A 16,553-nucleotide genomic window follows, 5' to 3' on the forward strand; every position below is an offset into this window, starting at 1 on the left:
ATTAGCTATAAAGTGCCCGTCCTATATCTCGCCTCCTTATACCGGCCATCAATCACAGTGAGCCCCTGCAAATGCATTCCATGAGTTTTCTAAACACAATTTGGAATGCAACAGGTATCGCATTTGTGAGTGTTTAGCTATTGGCATTCTAAATGACAATGCCTTTTATTTATGTTTTAAAAACCAAAACATAAATAAAAAGGCATTATCATTTACAAAGCCAACAGCTCAAACTCTGGCAAATGCGAGACCTATTGCATTGCAAATGCTTGTTGTAAAAAGACATCCGTCCATTTCTAATAGTTTAAATTCTTTAACTGAAGTGTCATTCAGTGAGTCTCCAGTGTTGTGAAACCGAGTGACAGGCAGACAGTTTAACAAGCCTTCCCTCCAGGGTGCCTGCTTGGCCGAAAGAAATGCAAATGTGTGCAACGAGTTAATCTGCAAATGTAAATGGTAATCTGCAAATGTAAAGGATGCTTGGAAGCCCTTGCCAACTTTAATTGAACTGTATGATGACAAAGCTTTATTCTTTTTGAGTGGTAGTGCAAAAAGTTAACAACTGAGCTGGGAAGTGGTGCATTTAATTGTAATTGTATTTACATAGCGCTTACTACCTCAGGCGGTGTTGAAGGGACAATAATCTATAAAAAATAATGCATTACATGCAGTTTGGGTATTACTAAACTCTATATTATGGGAGCAGCATTTTAGCTTAAAGCTTTTTGCGCATTTTGTGGCAATCGATCTTCAACTGTGTGTAATGCAAGCTTACAAATAACGACTGACATGTTCATAGTGCTTTCTGTCACCAAGATTTAATTCTATGGCTTTCTTGTTACACACACACCTCTCCAGTGCATTAAGTAAGAGAGGTTTCATAATGTACTATTGTGCATTCCCCACCGGGTGACTTTTGTTTAATTTTTCATTTAATAGGTGCGTTATTTTATATTTTGCTATCTGATGGAGAGAGACCAAAAACTCACAGAATTTTTTGTTTTTTTTAGCCAGACCTTTGCCCTCGCCCCTACGCTCACTGACCCCGCCCCCACTGCATGCAGCATCACATATCCCATACTTTGTATTTAACACACTTCGACTGCTCGCCATAACCAAATCAGATGTAGGCCACATCATACTGAGGGCATATGTCCAAACGGTGGGGGCTTACTCCATCTTGGAAAGTCATGTAATATTGGGCTGGTATTTTGGTCTCAGTGCCCCCAGATCAGCAGAGCTCCAGGAGGACCAGAAGCTTTTCCGCAGTATATTTTCACTACCCACCCCGCCAGACCTACCCTGCTGCCCTCCCGCAACCACGCACTCCTGCACCACATAGCATGCCGGTTCAAAGAGCGATTACTCTGATTACCACCTTCTAATAGCTCTCAAAGAGGCACTCAGAAACAAAACATGCTTTAAAACCGTTACACTCAGTAGCTCCCTGTTTTTTATAGAAAAGTATGGAACATTACGTTTTAGGTTTTGCAGCGTAATCTCTTGTAACAACTAAAACTCTTTTTAAAACTCTATGATGCGGGCGGCATTGTCCTAGTGTTTTGTTTGTTACTTTAAAACTGGTTACACAGCATATGCAACATGTAAAAAAATGACAGTCAATGGAATTTGCATAGGCGAAACCTATTGGCTTTGCCAATGCTGTTGGAAATGTGAATTTAATGCTGTTAAAGTCTTGTGCTGTTGGGATTCTGATTGGCTGCTTGTGGGTGCTGTGTGATTTGATGAATTGTAGTTATTGCTGTGGTTGTCTGGTTGCTGAGCACTGTTGTCTGCCTCTCTTGCCGTTTTGCAGCTGCGGTGACCCTAGATCCGGACACTGCTCATTGGAGCCTCGTCCTGTCCGAGGATGGAAGGAGCGTGAGAGACGGAGACGAAGAACAGGATCTGCCTGACACGCCCCAGAGATACACTTACTACATTGCTGTCCTGGGCAGAGAGAGCCTGAGCTCCGGGAGGCATTACTGGGAGGTGGAGGTGGGAGACAAGACGGCCTGGGAGCTGGGGGTGTGTGACGAGGCTGCGAGTAGGAATGGGGGGATCACACTAACACCTGAGGATGGGTTCTGGACAGTGTGGCTCAGAGATGGTAAATATAAAGCTCTCACCTCCTCCCCCACCCTCCTGGCCCCCCGTGTGCCCCCCAGGGCTGTGGGTCTCTTCCTGGACTATGAGGCGGGCAGGCTCTCGGTGTACAATGTGGATGACCGGTCTCTGCTCTTCACCTTCTCCGGGGCCTCCTTCCCCCCCACCCTGCGACCCCTCCTCTCCCCAGGACTCAACGAGGGAGGGAAGAATATGGGAGCGCTGAGGATCCTTCCGGGGACAGGATGGGAGTGAGAGCCACAGAGACTATTGCAACAGCAGGTAAGAGAGCTGTGTATAATGAAGGAGGGGGTGATGAGTGGACTAGGAAGAGAGGGAAGAGAAAGACTTTGAAACCGAAACAGCTGGCAAGCGTCTTGTTTGGCATTTAATCTCATGTTTGGGATTATTGAAACCTAAGAGCAAATTTGATTATGGGAAATGTAGGTTTGTTTTATAGACTCCAAAACGAGCATGCACAGTGACACTGGCTTAAAAGTCAGAGATGGATGAAGGGACCGCAAATAGCAGCTATAGAAAACGTTTTTTTTAAATGTGTTTTTAAGAGGGAGAGGGAAAGTGGGCAAGGGGGGGAAAGGTGGAGGATGATAGAAGTATTTTAGCGAGCAGGAGCTGGGATTTTTTTTAGATCTCTGCTCCAGAAGGCACACATGCACTGCCTCGAACCAATACATGATGTAGCTACATCTGGGCTTGCAGTCCACCCTTACGCTTGCCATTTGCTGGCACCACCATCGCTCCATTTTTTGTCCTGCCCATTCGTGAACAGCATGCATACGTGATGCGTCTCCCGGTTTTTTGCCCTCCTCAAGCACACCGCCCAACTGTCTTTCAGCATACGCAGTGGGCATTGTTTCCAAACTCCTTTTTTACTTCTTTAAAAACGCTTTTCACAAGCTCTATCCCTCGTACAGCTCAGCTCTGCTCCCTGTCTCGCTTTTTGCTCCCAGACCGCAATGCCATCCCCTCATTGCCAAGATGGTTGTTGTACTGAATCTCTTCACGTTTAGTGGAGCTTCTTATGTCAACCAGGGACAATGGTAGATTGCCGCTGGTACAATCCTTCTCTTCAGCTCCATATATGTCCAGGGAGAAGATTTCCATTTCAATTTATTTAAGTGATCGGTCTTTAAAAACAAAACCCTTACACCAAGCGACATTTTCAAATAGTACTACTATATAAATAAGATAAAATCGTCGGTAGAATTTTTACACAGTTAATCTACAATCTATTTGTGTAACAAATATTTAAAAATTCATTTACAATAGAGATTTGGGGGGGGCGTGGTTTGGACGCCGAGAGAGATGGCGGCTCTCTGAGTCTCTCTGCTCGTGCCGAAGAATCGCCTAGATCTGGAGCGTGCAAAATCTCTCCAGCGCCGACAATAATAGAAGAATTGGACGCCGGAATGTGAGCGGGTCACATAGAGCGCTCAGTCGACGAGCTACGTGAAGTAGAAGTCCGGTTTTGAGCTATTGCAGCTCCGCTCCGGGTGCTGCCGGGCTCTGGTAAAGGACGGCGGGAGGAATACTACGTGACCGCCCAGCAAGCCGCCGAGGACGCCGGCAGACGGGAATCGAGGATCCAGCTCGACATGAGAGCAGTCTTCTAAGGATTCCGGCGGCAAACCAGACTGTGAGATGCACAAAAAAGGTAGCGGGAGGAAAAACCGTGAGTAAATGTAACGCTTGGCGGGCACATCAACAAAAAGTGCACGGAAAACAGCCAACGCTCGTACCCTCACAAAATGGCGGCATAACGCATTTGTTGGGAGCTGCATGGTATACAAATTAATTTTGCCCATATGCTGTCAGCGTTTCCACCGGGGTAAAGGAGCTAAAAAACGGCTGAACATTAAAAACGATTGAGCACTGAAATCATTGGGACCTTTAAAATCGGTAAACTAATGACAAGCGGAAATGTGCTTTCTGTGATGTTTTTGACCCCTGAGGATTAATAGTGATCTTGTTTATGAGGCTTAACCATGATCCCAATTCAACCTAATTACTTTGATACTGCTAAGACATCAGGGCTGCCACGATTTCATACGTTATGATGGCTGGATGCTGGCTCATCGTGAAGGAATGATTAGCTGATGTCTTACGTTGGGCAAAAGTTGTGGCAACCGAGGATTGGTAAAAGCTGGTAAGGGCTGTAAAGAGTGAGGAATCTGAATGTATGCTTTGAGATTGCGCCTATCACACGCTGTGTCACTGCAATGCGAATGAGTGTGAGTTTCACTTCACTCATATTACCTATTTAACGCTGTGGTGGTCTCCAAAACGGCGACGCAAGCTTCCACCCTGAGATAAGAATGGTGCCTTCAGCACAGTGACCGACCTAATCAATTAACGGGCAGTTGCGTTGATTGCCGGCTCCTGGGTGTCTCGGCTTTCTTGGTGGTCATCTGGAAGTACAAATAGGAACAAATAGAGACATTTTCCGGAGGCTGGATAAGAAGGTGCGCCACAGCGGGCAGGCACAAATCAGGGGAATCACTGTCCACGATCAGTCAGTCTACACCACGAATGAACATGTCAGACAAAGAGCTAGCAAAAAGCCTCAAGAGACTTAAGTCTGATCTGCCCTCACCTGGCAAAGGGAGGAAGGATAACCCGGATCCAATAGATTTAATACTTAGCAGACTTGATGAAGTCAGGGATCTGGCGAAAGCGACTAAGGAAGAAGTGGCAGCAATCAGGCAAGATAACCGCGACACCAATGCAAAACTTTTAGAGGCGGAAACGAGGATTAGCAAACTCGAGGATATGGAAGTTAAGACCTGCAACGCAGTTAAACGCTTGTGCATAGCAGCGGACCAAACAACACGGAAACTCGCTGAATTGGAGGACCGGAATCGAAGGGGGAACCTACGCATTTTTGGTATTCCGGAAGGTTCAGAGGATCAAATGGGGAGCTGCGTGGCGTTTCTTGAGTCCTGGTTTACCCAAGCTACAAACATGACGTTTCTACACCCTTTGGAATTTGATAGAGCCCACAGAGTCCCGGCCAGGATCTCTAAAGATGAAAAGGGTCCCAGAGCTATTGTTTGTAAACCTCTCCGGTACCAGCATGTAGAACAGATACTTACCTTCATGCGTAAAAACAATCACATTTTGTGGAAGTCTGCTAAGGTCTATATATCTCAAGACTATAGCAAAGAGACGGTGGACGTCAGGAAGGCATTCTTGGCGCTTCGGCCGCAGCTGAAGAAAAGGGGCTTCCAATATGGATTCATTGGTCCGGCAAGGTATCGAGTGATTATTCAGGGCTCTCCACACATTTTTTCAGATCCACAAAAATTGAAACGTATGCTGGATGGCCCTGAAGACTTGGACATGGAGACGAATAATCCTGGAAGCTCCGCTGACCAGGCTTCAGCCTCAGGTTATAAATGAAGGGCATCCTGGTAGACTCATTTTCCAATGGTTTTCTATTCCTGGCTGTCAAGCAGAACAAAGGAATATGTTCAGCTATTGTGTCACACGAATATAGTACTTTTGGAAGCAAGGATTAAGGCCAAAGTTTAAGGCTTTTGATTAGGAGTTCATGTCTCCATATATGTCTCCATACTGTTAACATTTTTCTATTTACTTTGAGGGCACAGGTTAGGGCCCAGGTTTAAAGCTTTGACTGATGTTTCCATATCTACATGTTTATATTCTTCTACCTTGAGCAATTTCGTTTGATACGTCTAATGCGCTTTCACATGGCTCACTACGTAGCTCTATACCTTTATCAGCTGATAATGCTGTGGGTTCTGTTATTCATTCATATGAAGGTAATGCCTTGTTTCGTTTATCTCTTATCTTGCAGTCTTTGAATTCCTTCATACGTGCATGGTTACTAGATACATGGTTTATTATAGTTGTGATAGTTAGAACAACTCACGAGTTTTACAGTAAATGGCAATAGTCTTGTATGCTCCAATAATATGGATATGTTTTGGCACGGGGAGGCTACACCGTACTCTCTCTCCAATCGCCATGCCTACTGCATACAGGTGGGGTGGGGAGGGTGGAGGGCTGAGGGGATTGGGGGTTCGGGTATATGTTACATGTCTTTTATGTTTGATTCTTCTTCTTCTTCTTTTTCTTCTTGCTTGCATTTTCACTATTGCGCTGGCACTTGATGGTGGTGTGGGTTATAGCCCTTATGTTCACTCATATGTCATTTTGAAGTCTCCGGGAGATGGAAGATTAACAGTTGGTAGTTGGTCAAGTGAGATGCATGTATTTCTCCAAATGAAGCATTCTTTAACTGTTCAAGCATAACGCTGTGAATACTCCGATGGGAGTATGTAATATGGACAAAATGAAGATATTGTCACTCAATGTTAAAGGTTTGAACCAGCCGATCAAAAGACAAAAAATCATGGATTATGTGCGTAGGTTGAAAGGTGATATTGTATTGCTACAAGAAACTAAGCTGGAAGCTAAGCTGTTTTACCACCTGAGGAATAAGTTTTACAGTGAGGTTGTTGGTGCAGAATCAATACAAAAAAAGAATGGGGTGTTGATTCTTGTCGCAAAGAAGTCAAAGGTGGAGGTTTTATCTCATGAGGCTAGCTTAGACGGGAGGTGGGTTACGGCCAAACTAAGCAAGGATAATACGGAGTTTTATGTCACGAGCGTATATGCTCCTAACACCAGTGACCTCAAGTTTTGGGAAGATTTAAATAAACACATGGAAAATATCCCAGATAGTGCTGTTCACATAGTGGGTGGTGACTTTAATCTTCCAAAAGACGCAACGCTAGATAGGGACTCCCACTGCCCTTTCAAACCAAACAGATCTCATAGAGCCTTTAATAATCTGTGTGAACGCTTTCATTTAGTGGATGCTTGGAGACTCCAGAACCCTACAGGGAGGGAGTATACTTTTTATTCTACACCGCATGACTCATACTCCAGGATTGACTACATCCTCATAACACAGAACGGGGTACCCAGAATAGAGTTTACCACCATAGAACCTCGTGTGATGTCGGATCATTCTTGTATTTCCCTGTCCATTGCAAATGCCAAATCATCTCCTCGCCAGACGTCTTGGCGCCTGAATGACGAGATATTAAGCGATGCTCAACACAGATCTACTATACAAGCTGGCATTGTCTCTTTCCTGCAAATTAATAAAGAAGGAGACACATCTGATCTTATTAGGTGGGACGCTATGAAAAGTACAATACGGGGAGTATGTATCAAGATTAGGTCTGCCATGAATAAAAATTATAACGCGAAATTAGAATCCCTTGAAAGTGAAATTGGAGATCTTGAAAGTAAACATCTAAGGTTAAGAGACAATATGACTCTTTATGCTCTGGCAAATAGAAAATATGAATACAATAAGTTAATAAGTGAAAGGGCCGGAATTTGGCTAGACAAAGGTAGGAGATTTAAGATTTGTGAATCCAATAAGGCGGGGAAGAGTCTCGCTTCATATTTGAAATTTAAAGTACAAAAGAACTGTATTAACAGCCTTAAGGACGCCTCAGGGAACTCACATTCTGAGCCAGACAAGATAGCTGAGGTGTTTAGGGTGTTCTATGAGGATCTGTATGCAAAAAATACAAAGGTGGAGGAAGATAAAATTAAGAATTATTTGGATGAGTGTGATCTTCCAAGGTTGACTGCTGAAGATCAGATTGGTCTAAATGGCCAGATCAGTGCTGAAGAAGTGGAAAGTGCGATTAAAAAATTGAAATCAGGGAAGGCGCCAGGCCCGGATGGCTTTACAGCAAAATTCTATAAAACATTCTCAACTATGTTAACCGGGCCCTTGCTAAACCTATTCCAAGAGATAAATAGCTCTGGTGAAGTAAAGGGCACTCTGGCGGAGGCAACAATAGCAGTACTCCCTAAGGATGGGAAAGACCCATCGCTCCCAAAAAACTACAGGCCAATTTCGCTAATTAATATTGACTGTAAGATCTTAGCAATGATACTTTCTGCACGTCTACAAAAGGTGCTCCCACAACTAGTCCATCCATCTCAAGCGGGCTTTCTAAAGCATAGGCTGTCCAGTGATAACACACGAATTTTGGCGCATGTGCTGGAGAAAGCTAAACTTTTAGAAACCCCTACAGTGGCAATAACGTTAGATGCCGAAAAGGCCTTCGATAAGGTTGATTGGGCCTTTCTTGAAGCAGTCCTCAATAAATTTAACTTGGGGGAAACATTTACACGGCTAGTGATGTCCCTTTATTGCTGCCCCTCGGCACGAGTCAGGGCGGGTGGTTCGTTTTCGTCCTCCTTTTGCTTAAAACAAGGTACGAGACAGGGGTGCCCTCTATCACCATCGTTATTTTTATTGGCAATCGAACCGTTCTTACACCATATAAGGAAAGATCCTAAAATTGCAGGTATACCGTTTGGAGACTGCACGGTCAAGTTGACAGCGTATGCAGATGATGTGCTCGTTCTATCTGAAAGGGCGGATGAGGCAGTGTCTGCACTCATGTCGGACATTGCAGACTATTCGAAGGTATCGGGCTACAAGCTCAATAAAGACAAAACGGAGGTAAAACTGCTGAACAATATAGGAGATAAAAGGATCCTGGGGGATTCTGGTCTTACATGGCAGCCCCAATGCTTTAAGTACCTGGGGTTGGACTTTGATAAGGATTTAGTCTCCACTCTAAAAATAAATGAAGAATCGACTTTGAAAAAAATATCTACTCTTCTTGAAAGTTGGTCCCCAAAATTTCTCTCGTGGTGGGGCAGGGCAGAAACTCTCAAAATGATGTCGACACCCTTAGTTAACTACCTGGCCAGTATGCTCCCCATGACGTTCTCTAATAATTTTGTCTTGAAAATAGACCAGCTGTTTGGTAACTTCCTGTGGCGAGGCAAGAAAGCCAGGATATCTCTAAAGAAACTACAACTGGCGAAAGATAAAGGTGGCCTGGGTCTGCCATCGTTCAGGAACTACCAGACAGCCTTTCTTTGTAAGCAAGGTGCTCAATGGTTAATAAAATCACCAACTTACACCCCTGTGTGGATTGACATTGAGAGGTCAATAGTGGGCAATGCCCCTCTTGAGTCTTTGCTCACCATGGATCTGTCCCACCTGCCTCACTCCAGATATATAATGTTAAATACCCGTAGGGCCCTACTCAGACTTGACCAAACGCATAAAACCACATTGACATTTTCTAAATCATCATGTATGTCATTGTGGAGAAACCCCTACCTTAAACACGCGGGTGTAGAACTCTTCTGGGAGTCATGGTCCAGGAAAGGTATTAATCTCGTAGGAGATTTGTACGAAAATAGCGACCCAATTCCGTTCTCGAGCTTACAGACGAAGTTTGACCTGTCCCCGATAGACTTCTATAACTTTCTAAAAGTCAAGGCGACACTAACCAGCCGTAACTTCAAACCCTACACTCCGTGGCTGACAACACATCTCCCACACATTATGCACACAGGTCACTTCGTTTCCAAGGTGTATAAACTGTTGCTACCGATGCCTAGCAAATCTCACAGAATTGTGGAAGCGAAATGGGAAGCGGAACCTAACTCCACAGGAATAGAGTTGGATTGGGAATTGATTCATAAGTCAGCACTTGCCCATAAAGTATCACCCATCCTTTTCCAGACGAAGTATATGCTCATAAATAGGTCCTTCTGGACTCCGGAAAAGCTATTTAAATGTAAACTACGTGACTCTCCGGAGTGCTGGAATTGCCAATCAGGGACTGGTGATCTCCCTCACATGCTATTCAATTGCCCCCTACTGAGAGAATACTGGGAGAAAATATTTGTATGCATTCAGCATGTATTTAAGATAAAGCCAATGAAGGAATTTGTATATGTCATTCTAGGGGGGCTGGAACCGCGATTAGCAGATGAGCATGATCGCCAGCTTTTGGATTTAATGCTGACATTGGCATGTAAGGTTGTTTTATGCAAGTGGAAATGTGCTAAGGAAGTACATTTCAAGATTTGGCAGGAATGGCTGTCTTTCCTAAGAGGTGCCACGAATCAGGCGTTACAGTCCTCCACGTGGTGTCCATCCAATAAGAAGTTATGGAAGTCACTAGACAATTCATCCCTCCATTTTGAACCGCCTTGAAGCAATGCGACCTTGTAATAATACCTTAGATATATGGGTGTGTACCTAGTCCGTATGTTAGAGCTATTCCCATTACATCCACACGTCAACATATAACAACTTAATCAATAACCATGTGACAAGCAAGAGTGATTCTTCTCTTTCTTTTATTATTTGTAGTTTCTGTATTGGTCTGACAACATCTGTATCAATTCACTTTTGATGGAAGATTTAATGTACTGTCTTTTGCTTTTGTTTTCTTACTCCAATATAAAAACGATTTGAAATAAAAAAAAAAAACAATAGAGATTTGGAAAGCCTATGTCTTTCTGTAGTAGGGGATCTCTGTGTATAGTCATAATCTAGTGAATAGTCCCGCCCATGTGCGTGGACCCCGGAGCAATCAAAAATAATCTCTTAAAGTGTCGAAAAAATGCAGAACTGCACAGACACTTAAGAGAGAATTTAAAGACAGATAATGCAGCCTATAAAAAAGCTACACTGTCCAGTACTTCAACTAGAAATTCCACCACAAAATCCACAAAACAGCAAAGCCTGTACAGATTTCCCTTGCTTTAACAGCAAACACCCTCTGGAATGATAGAGAGGAGGACCTGGACAGACAAGCCCCATAGGCTGCCATTATGTGGCTCAGAACAGGATACTGTGCCTTTAAGAGAACCTTCCAGAACTTCACAGTATCCCAGAATGCCCTGCAGGCCCCATTTACTTTCAGTTCTTTTTTCCGGCTCCTGCAAGCAGGACCCTGGAGCATTGAGCTCTCCCTTTTCAAGGGTTTATTGGTGATTTTTCACTATTAATTTCGTTTTGAGTGCTTCTAAAGTGCTTTAGTGCTGTTCTTCTTGGTTTTTGCTCCCTTTTGATGTCAAATATGCCTGCATTGGGAGGAGGAGCTACGCTCGTAGCCAAGATGGCCGCATAAGCTCCCGGCTCCGCCGACCTCCGCAAGAGGCTCATGAATCCTGATTCCCATCCTGATTTCCCGCCGGACTCCCGTGCTGGTGAACTGCGCCTGACTCGAAAGGTGCAATCCCGACATTTCCAGCTGCTCGGACGACAAAGATATGTCGTGTGCCATTTTTGGCCTACCCCAGACTTGAAGCCGGGGCCTCGAGTTCTAACCCGGCCGGGTTGGAGTTGAACAACATCGGCCACAGACCGAGGGCGGTTCCGGTCTCCCGAAGTGGCGTTTTTCATCTCCCGTTCTGGATGGTGATTTGGTGACAGCTCTACCCAGTAACTTCGGTGGCCTATTGTACCGATTATTTGCTCGGGGTTCCGTTGCCCGGAGGCCCCGTTGAGCTCCCGGGGTTTTCTGGGCTCGGTTCCTCGTGGGCGGCGACGGTACGCTATCGTGCTCTGGACGTGTTAACAGTGGTTTCTACGCTGCTTCTGCCCTGTGCCCCGGAGTAGTCGACCTCCGAGGCTCGGACACCCGCCGGGTCGCTCATTGAGGGGCGATGGAGCGGGCTGAAACTACACCGTCGCTACGCACTGTAATGGCCGCCATTTTGGAGCTCCACACACGGTTCACCGCCACCTTTCAGGAGATTATCACAACTGTTGACCATATAGGCTCGGCATCGGAGTCCGGCCCCTTGTTCCTGGAGAGCCGAGATCTTTCTTCCGCGGAGACCGCCTTGCTTGTTACCGAGGACCCTGTGCGGAATACCGACACGGAAATCCACTGCGACCCTAAAATAGCGGCGATCGAGCTCGAAAGAACTGGACGTTTATTTAGCCCTATGTCGACCCCGCCCGAGATGGATTTGATTATCTTCGTAAGCCATTGTGACTTCCCCAACGTCTTTCGGATTACATCCTTTCCTCTTTCTGTGAGTGATCAAAATTGCTTTGCTGATTTATCGCTGGTGGGCAGTGGACTTGCATTGACTTTTGGACTTTGTGGCCGTCTATCCTGTTTTCCCTCCTATCGACTTGTTTTTGCCAAACTACTATCTTCTATTATTTTTGTCGCGATGGCGGTTCGGATGGATAGAGCCCACGTGGAGAAACGCAGCGGCCTATTTGTATTGGACGGGGTCATCGTGATGGATCGTGAGGGTTTGGGCTGAACTTGATTGGACTCTGATGTACTGTTTCTTTTGTCTTTGCTGGATGATATCTGTGGGAGCGAGGGCCAGATGTGACTCTGATTGTCTGATTATTGTTGGTCTGATATGCTCGGAACGGGATTTGCTGCCTCTGTGGTGCCGGGGGTCGGGCGGGATGGTCCCTTTTTTCTGTTTGCGGCTCCCCTACGAACTGTCTCTTGATTTGCTACAATTTGCTTAACATTACGGTAGGGCGTGTCTGCTTTTGGCGGGGGGATGGGAGTCCGGGAGCTCGTATCCCTTTGCAACATTCTCCTCCTCCAACTTTTTCCCTTCCTTGGGGTGTAGTTTAGGGGGCGACAGGCACGCTGCTAGTGGGGTTAGGTCATAGCCATCTGCAGGGGTGTAGGGTGGGGGGTTGTGGGGGGTTTCTTAATTTTCCTTTGTTATTTTCTATGACCATTCTATTTCCCTTTTCCCTTCTTCACAAGAGATGTGGCGTATTCTCCTGATTTTTGCCTAACCGTATCTGGGTGTCATATGTCTGCTTCGTATATCCTGTACTCCTGGTGGGCGGGTGCTGTGGGGGGGGTGCCTGCGGTCATTGCTATCTAATTGTCTTGCTACTGCTTTACGCTGGTATTGATTTCTTTGCCGATTCTGACTGTACGGTATTTCTCCATTTCATTTGCCCGTCCACAGCTGTGTTGTATTTCGTTTAATGACATCTGATATGTATATTTCTCCTCTTGTGTTATAATAATAAAAAGATTAAAAAAAAATATATATATGCCTGCATTATTTGACAAATGCCCGGAGTGCTCCAGGAAGAAGGCCAAATCGGATTCCCATGAGGTGTGTATCCTCTGCCTTCCATCTTCCCATGTCCCAGAGGAGTGTGAGATTTGCCAGGGCTTCTCTGGCAGGACCCTGAAGGAAAGAAAGAAGATCAGGCTTCAGGGACTCGAGGAAAGAAGGCTGAAGGCACAAGGTGGGTCTGGAGGGGCTCCTTCTACCCATGCTGAGGCCTCTGGGGGGCTCTCCAGGGGCAGGAAGACCAGCAAACGTGCCCACTCTCCGTCTGGGTCGATTGCAGAGACCACGACGTCGAGAGGAATGACTGCGGTCTGTTCCCCGTCCCCGCAGGGCTCTGGGGCGAAGCGCCGTCGACGCTCGACGTCGAGGGATGTGCACAGACCGCCGTCGAAGTCTCCAGTGACGATTTCGTCGTCATCCTCGTCGGTCTCGACGTCGAGTGATCGACGTCGGAGGGCCCGGCGTCGGCGCTCGCCGTCGAAGCGACACTGCCGTTCGCCGTCGGCGAAGAGGAGGAGAACATCGACGTCGAGGGGATCCTCGTCGTCGAAGAGTGGCCCGACGTCGAGGCGGAAGAGGTCGCCGTCGAGGCGGAAGAGGTCGCCATCGAGGCGATCGAGGTCGCCGTCGAGGTCGACGTCGAGGCGGAAGAGGTCGCCGTCGAGGCGCAAGAGGTCGTCGTCGAGACACGAGAGATCGACGTCGAAACGTTCGAAGTCGACGTCGAGGCGTGGACGTCGGTCGACGTCGAGGAAGAGACGCTCGACGTCGAGGGGCCGACGCTCGCCATCTGGTCACCGTTCTTCGACGTCGAAGAAACGGGAGAGGAGGCCTGATGCCATGGGAGGCTCCCCGACGTCCCAGGCTGGTGGTGGATCACCGGGCTCGGTGTATTCCGAGGTGTATACGCCTTCACAAGTTACGCCTCTGCCTCCATTGCCGAGGGGTCTCCCTTCGAGGGCTCCTACCCCTCCTCCTTTGCCTCCGCTTCCGCAACCTGAACCTCGACCTCAGGTGGAGAAGCCTCCTCCGGTGCCTCCGAGGTCGATTTCGTTACCCAGGTTTCTGACACCTCCCAAGGGGACTCCTAAGCCGCAGGCCCCGGCCAAATCTAAGACGCCCGCGCCGGTGGAACCGGCGGATCGCCCAAGGCCTAGGAAGTCCAGATCGCGCTCCGGAGGGAGAGGAAGATCTAGGAGTCGGCGCTGATCCTCCACTAGATCTAGGCGCCACCATAGGAGGCGAGGGTCCAGGTCACGCACGGACTCCTCCAGGACACGCTCCTATTCGCCGACCTTGTCGGATTCCCCGGGGACAAGGGTGTCTCCGGTGGACGACATCAGCACGTTCCAGGAGGTTGTCCTGAGGGGGGCTACAAAGTTGGGCATCACGGTGACGGCTCCTACACCTACGACGTCCGTGATATTCGAGACACTTCACAAGAAGCATCAGTCTCGCCCTCTGCTTCCATTGGTGCCAGGGCTGGTCGAGCCTGCGGAGGAGCTGTTTCTTACGCCTGCGGTGGTGAAGGCCGCTCCCTCCCAACTTCTGAAGAAGTACAGAGCACCGGATTCGGACCCGGCCTTCCTGCGGATGGACCCAGTGCCCGACTCAGTTATAGTGACGGCGGCCAGGAAATTACACTCTACCTCCCCGTCCTCCGCCGTGCCGCCTGATAAGGAAAGCCGATGGATTGATTCGGCTGGGCGAAAGGCTTGTGGAACTTCTTCCACGACCATGAAAGCCTCCCAACGATTCGTCTTTGCTGGGGCGGTACAGCCGTGCCCTGTGGGACTCCCTGGAACAGTTCGCGGACCTTCTGCCACGAGACAAGAAGGAGGACTTCCTAGAAATACTTAAGGAAGGGATGCTGGTTTCAAACCAGGTCATTAGCGCGGCTGCGGATATCTCGCTCTTGGCTGCCCATGGTTACTGTCACGGGATCAACCAGCGCCGCCATGCTTGGCTCAGGCTCACGTCACTCAAGCCGGAGGCCCAGCAGCGGGTGGCCAATCTGCCCTTTTCCGGAGAGACACTGTTCGGAAAACACGCCGATGATGAGATGGCCCGCATGAAGGCGGAGGCGGAGACCCTAACGGCTGTGGGCTTGGAGAAGCCCAAAGAAAAGAAGTCCTACCGCCCGTTCCAGAGACGGTTCGGTGCACAGGGAAAAGGACGAGGACAGTCTTCGGGACAGCAGCAGCAACAACAGCAGCAGTTCCGGCGACCCTTCCAAAAGCTCCAGAAGGGTAGAGGTGGACAACAGTCCTCTACCGCTAACAAAGGCCCGGCCGGGTCTCGACCCTGAGCGGTTACTTCCCCTTCATCCGTTACCCGCTCCGGTGGGGGGAAGCGTTCAACTTTTTCTGGCAGAGTGGAGAAAAATTACTCAGGACAAGTGGGTGCTGAATATTGTTTGCAATGGATACAGTCTTCGGTTCACCAGCCCGCCTCCATCAATTCCACCGGTCAGCTCGCAGTATCAACTGCGCGAGCTCCAGGCGGAGGCCGATATCCTGTTAAGGAAAAGGGCGATAGAAGAACTACCTCTGTCTCAAAGAGGAAGAGGTCTGTACTCCCGGTTCTTTCTGGTCTGCAAGAAGGACAAGAACGAGTTCAGGCCCATTCTGGACTTGCGACAAGCAAACAAGTGGATTCGCAGAGAAAAATTTCGCATGCTGTCGTTGCATCAGATTTATCCTCAGTTGCAACAAGGAGACTGGCTATGTGCAATAGACCTACAGGATGCGTACTTCCATGTGCCCATTGCACACAAACACAGGAAGTTCCTGCGATTTCAAGTCAGCACCAATCACTATCAGTACACAGTACTTCCGTTCGGGCTAAAGTCTGCGCCCAGGACTTTCTCGAAGTGCATGGCGGTGGTAGCAGCACACCTGAGGAAGAACAAGGTGTTTGTCTACCCGTACCTGGACGATTGGTTGATCAAGGCCTCCTCCTTCTCGGAAGCTCAAGCGCACTTCCAGAAGACATGCGTTCTCTTGCACAAGCTGGGGTTGCACATCAACATGTCCAAGTCTGTCCCTACTCCGGTCCAGTGCATTCAGTACTTGGGGGCCACCATCGATACGAGGTCAGCAAGCGTGTCTCCACTTCTTCGGAAGGCTCGAGCTCTTCTGGCCACTCCTTCTACAACAGTGAGGACGGTGTCTTCTCTGCTGGGATCGATGGCCTCTTGTATCTTCCTGACGCCACATGCGCGGCTGCACATGAGACCGCTGCAGGAGTGCTTGGAGGATCAGTGGGACCAGAGGAGAGGATCTTGGGACGACAAGATACGACGGTCTCTGCATGCTCTTCAGTCTCTGAAGTGGTGGTGTTCAGCGGAGAATCTCCTCAAGGGGGTTCCCTTCCACAAGGACATTCCCACTCAGACTATCGTGACGGATGCGTCTCTCCAGGGCTGGGGAGCGCACTCCGGAGACTTACAGATTCAAGAGACGTGGTCCCCGACGGAG

At 47.9% G+C, this 16,553-nt stretch overlaps 1 protein-coding gene across 3 annotated transcripts in view; it reads left to right on the forward strand.

The window, feature by feature from the left end:
• Positions 1–16,553, forward strand: part of LOC144756153 (E3 ubiquitin-protein ligase TRIM39-like) — a 636,326-nt gene that overhangs the window by 585,307 nt on the left and 34,466 nt on the right. For 2 of the 3 annotated variants that reach the window (XM_078645730.1, XM_078645731.1), the window contains one exon: positions 1,817–2,388. In XM_078645730.1, the coding sequence (XP_078501856.1) occupies positions 1,817–2,361 (545 nt within the window). In that variant the 3' untranslated portion in view covers positions 2,362–2,388. The remainder of the gene's footprint in view (positions 1–1,816; positions 2,389–16,553) is intronic. The other variant, XM_078645732.1, reaches the window with a different exon arrangement.

The sequence above is a fragment of the Lissotriton helveticus genome, chromosome 5_1, assembly GCF_964261635.1.
Source record: "Lissotriton helveticus chromosome 5_1, aLisHel1.1, whole genome shotgun sequence".
In the NCBI taxonomy this organism is placed as follows: Eukaryota; Metazoa; Chordata; class Amphibia; order Caudata; family Salamandridae; genus Lissotriton; species Lissotriton helveticus.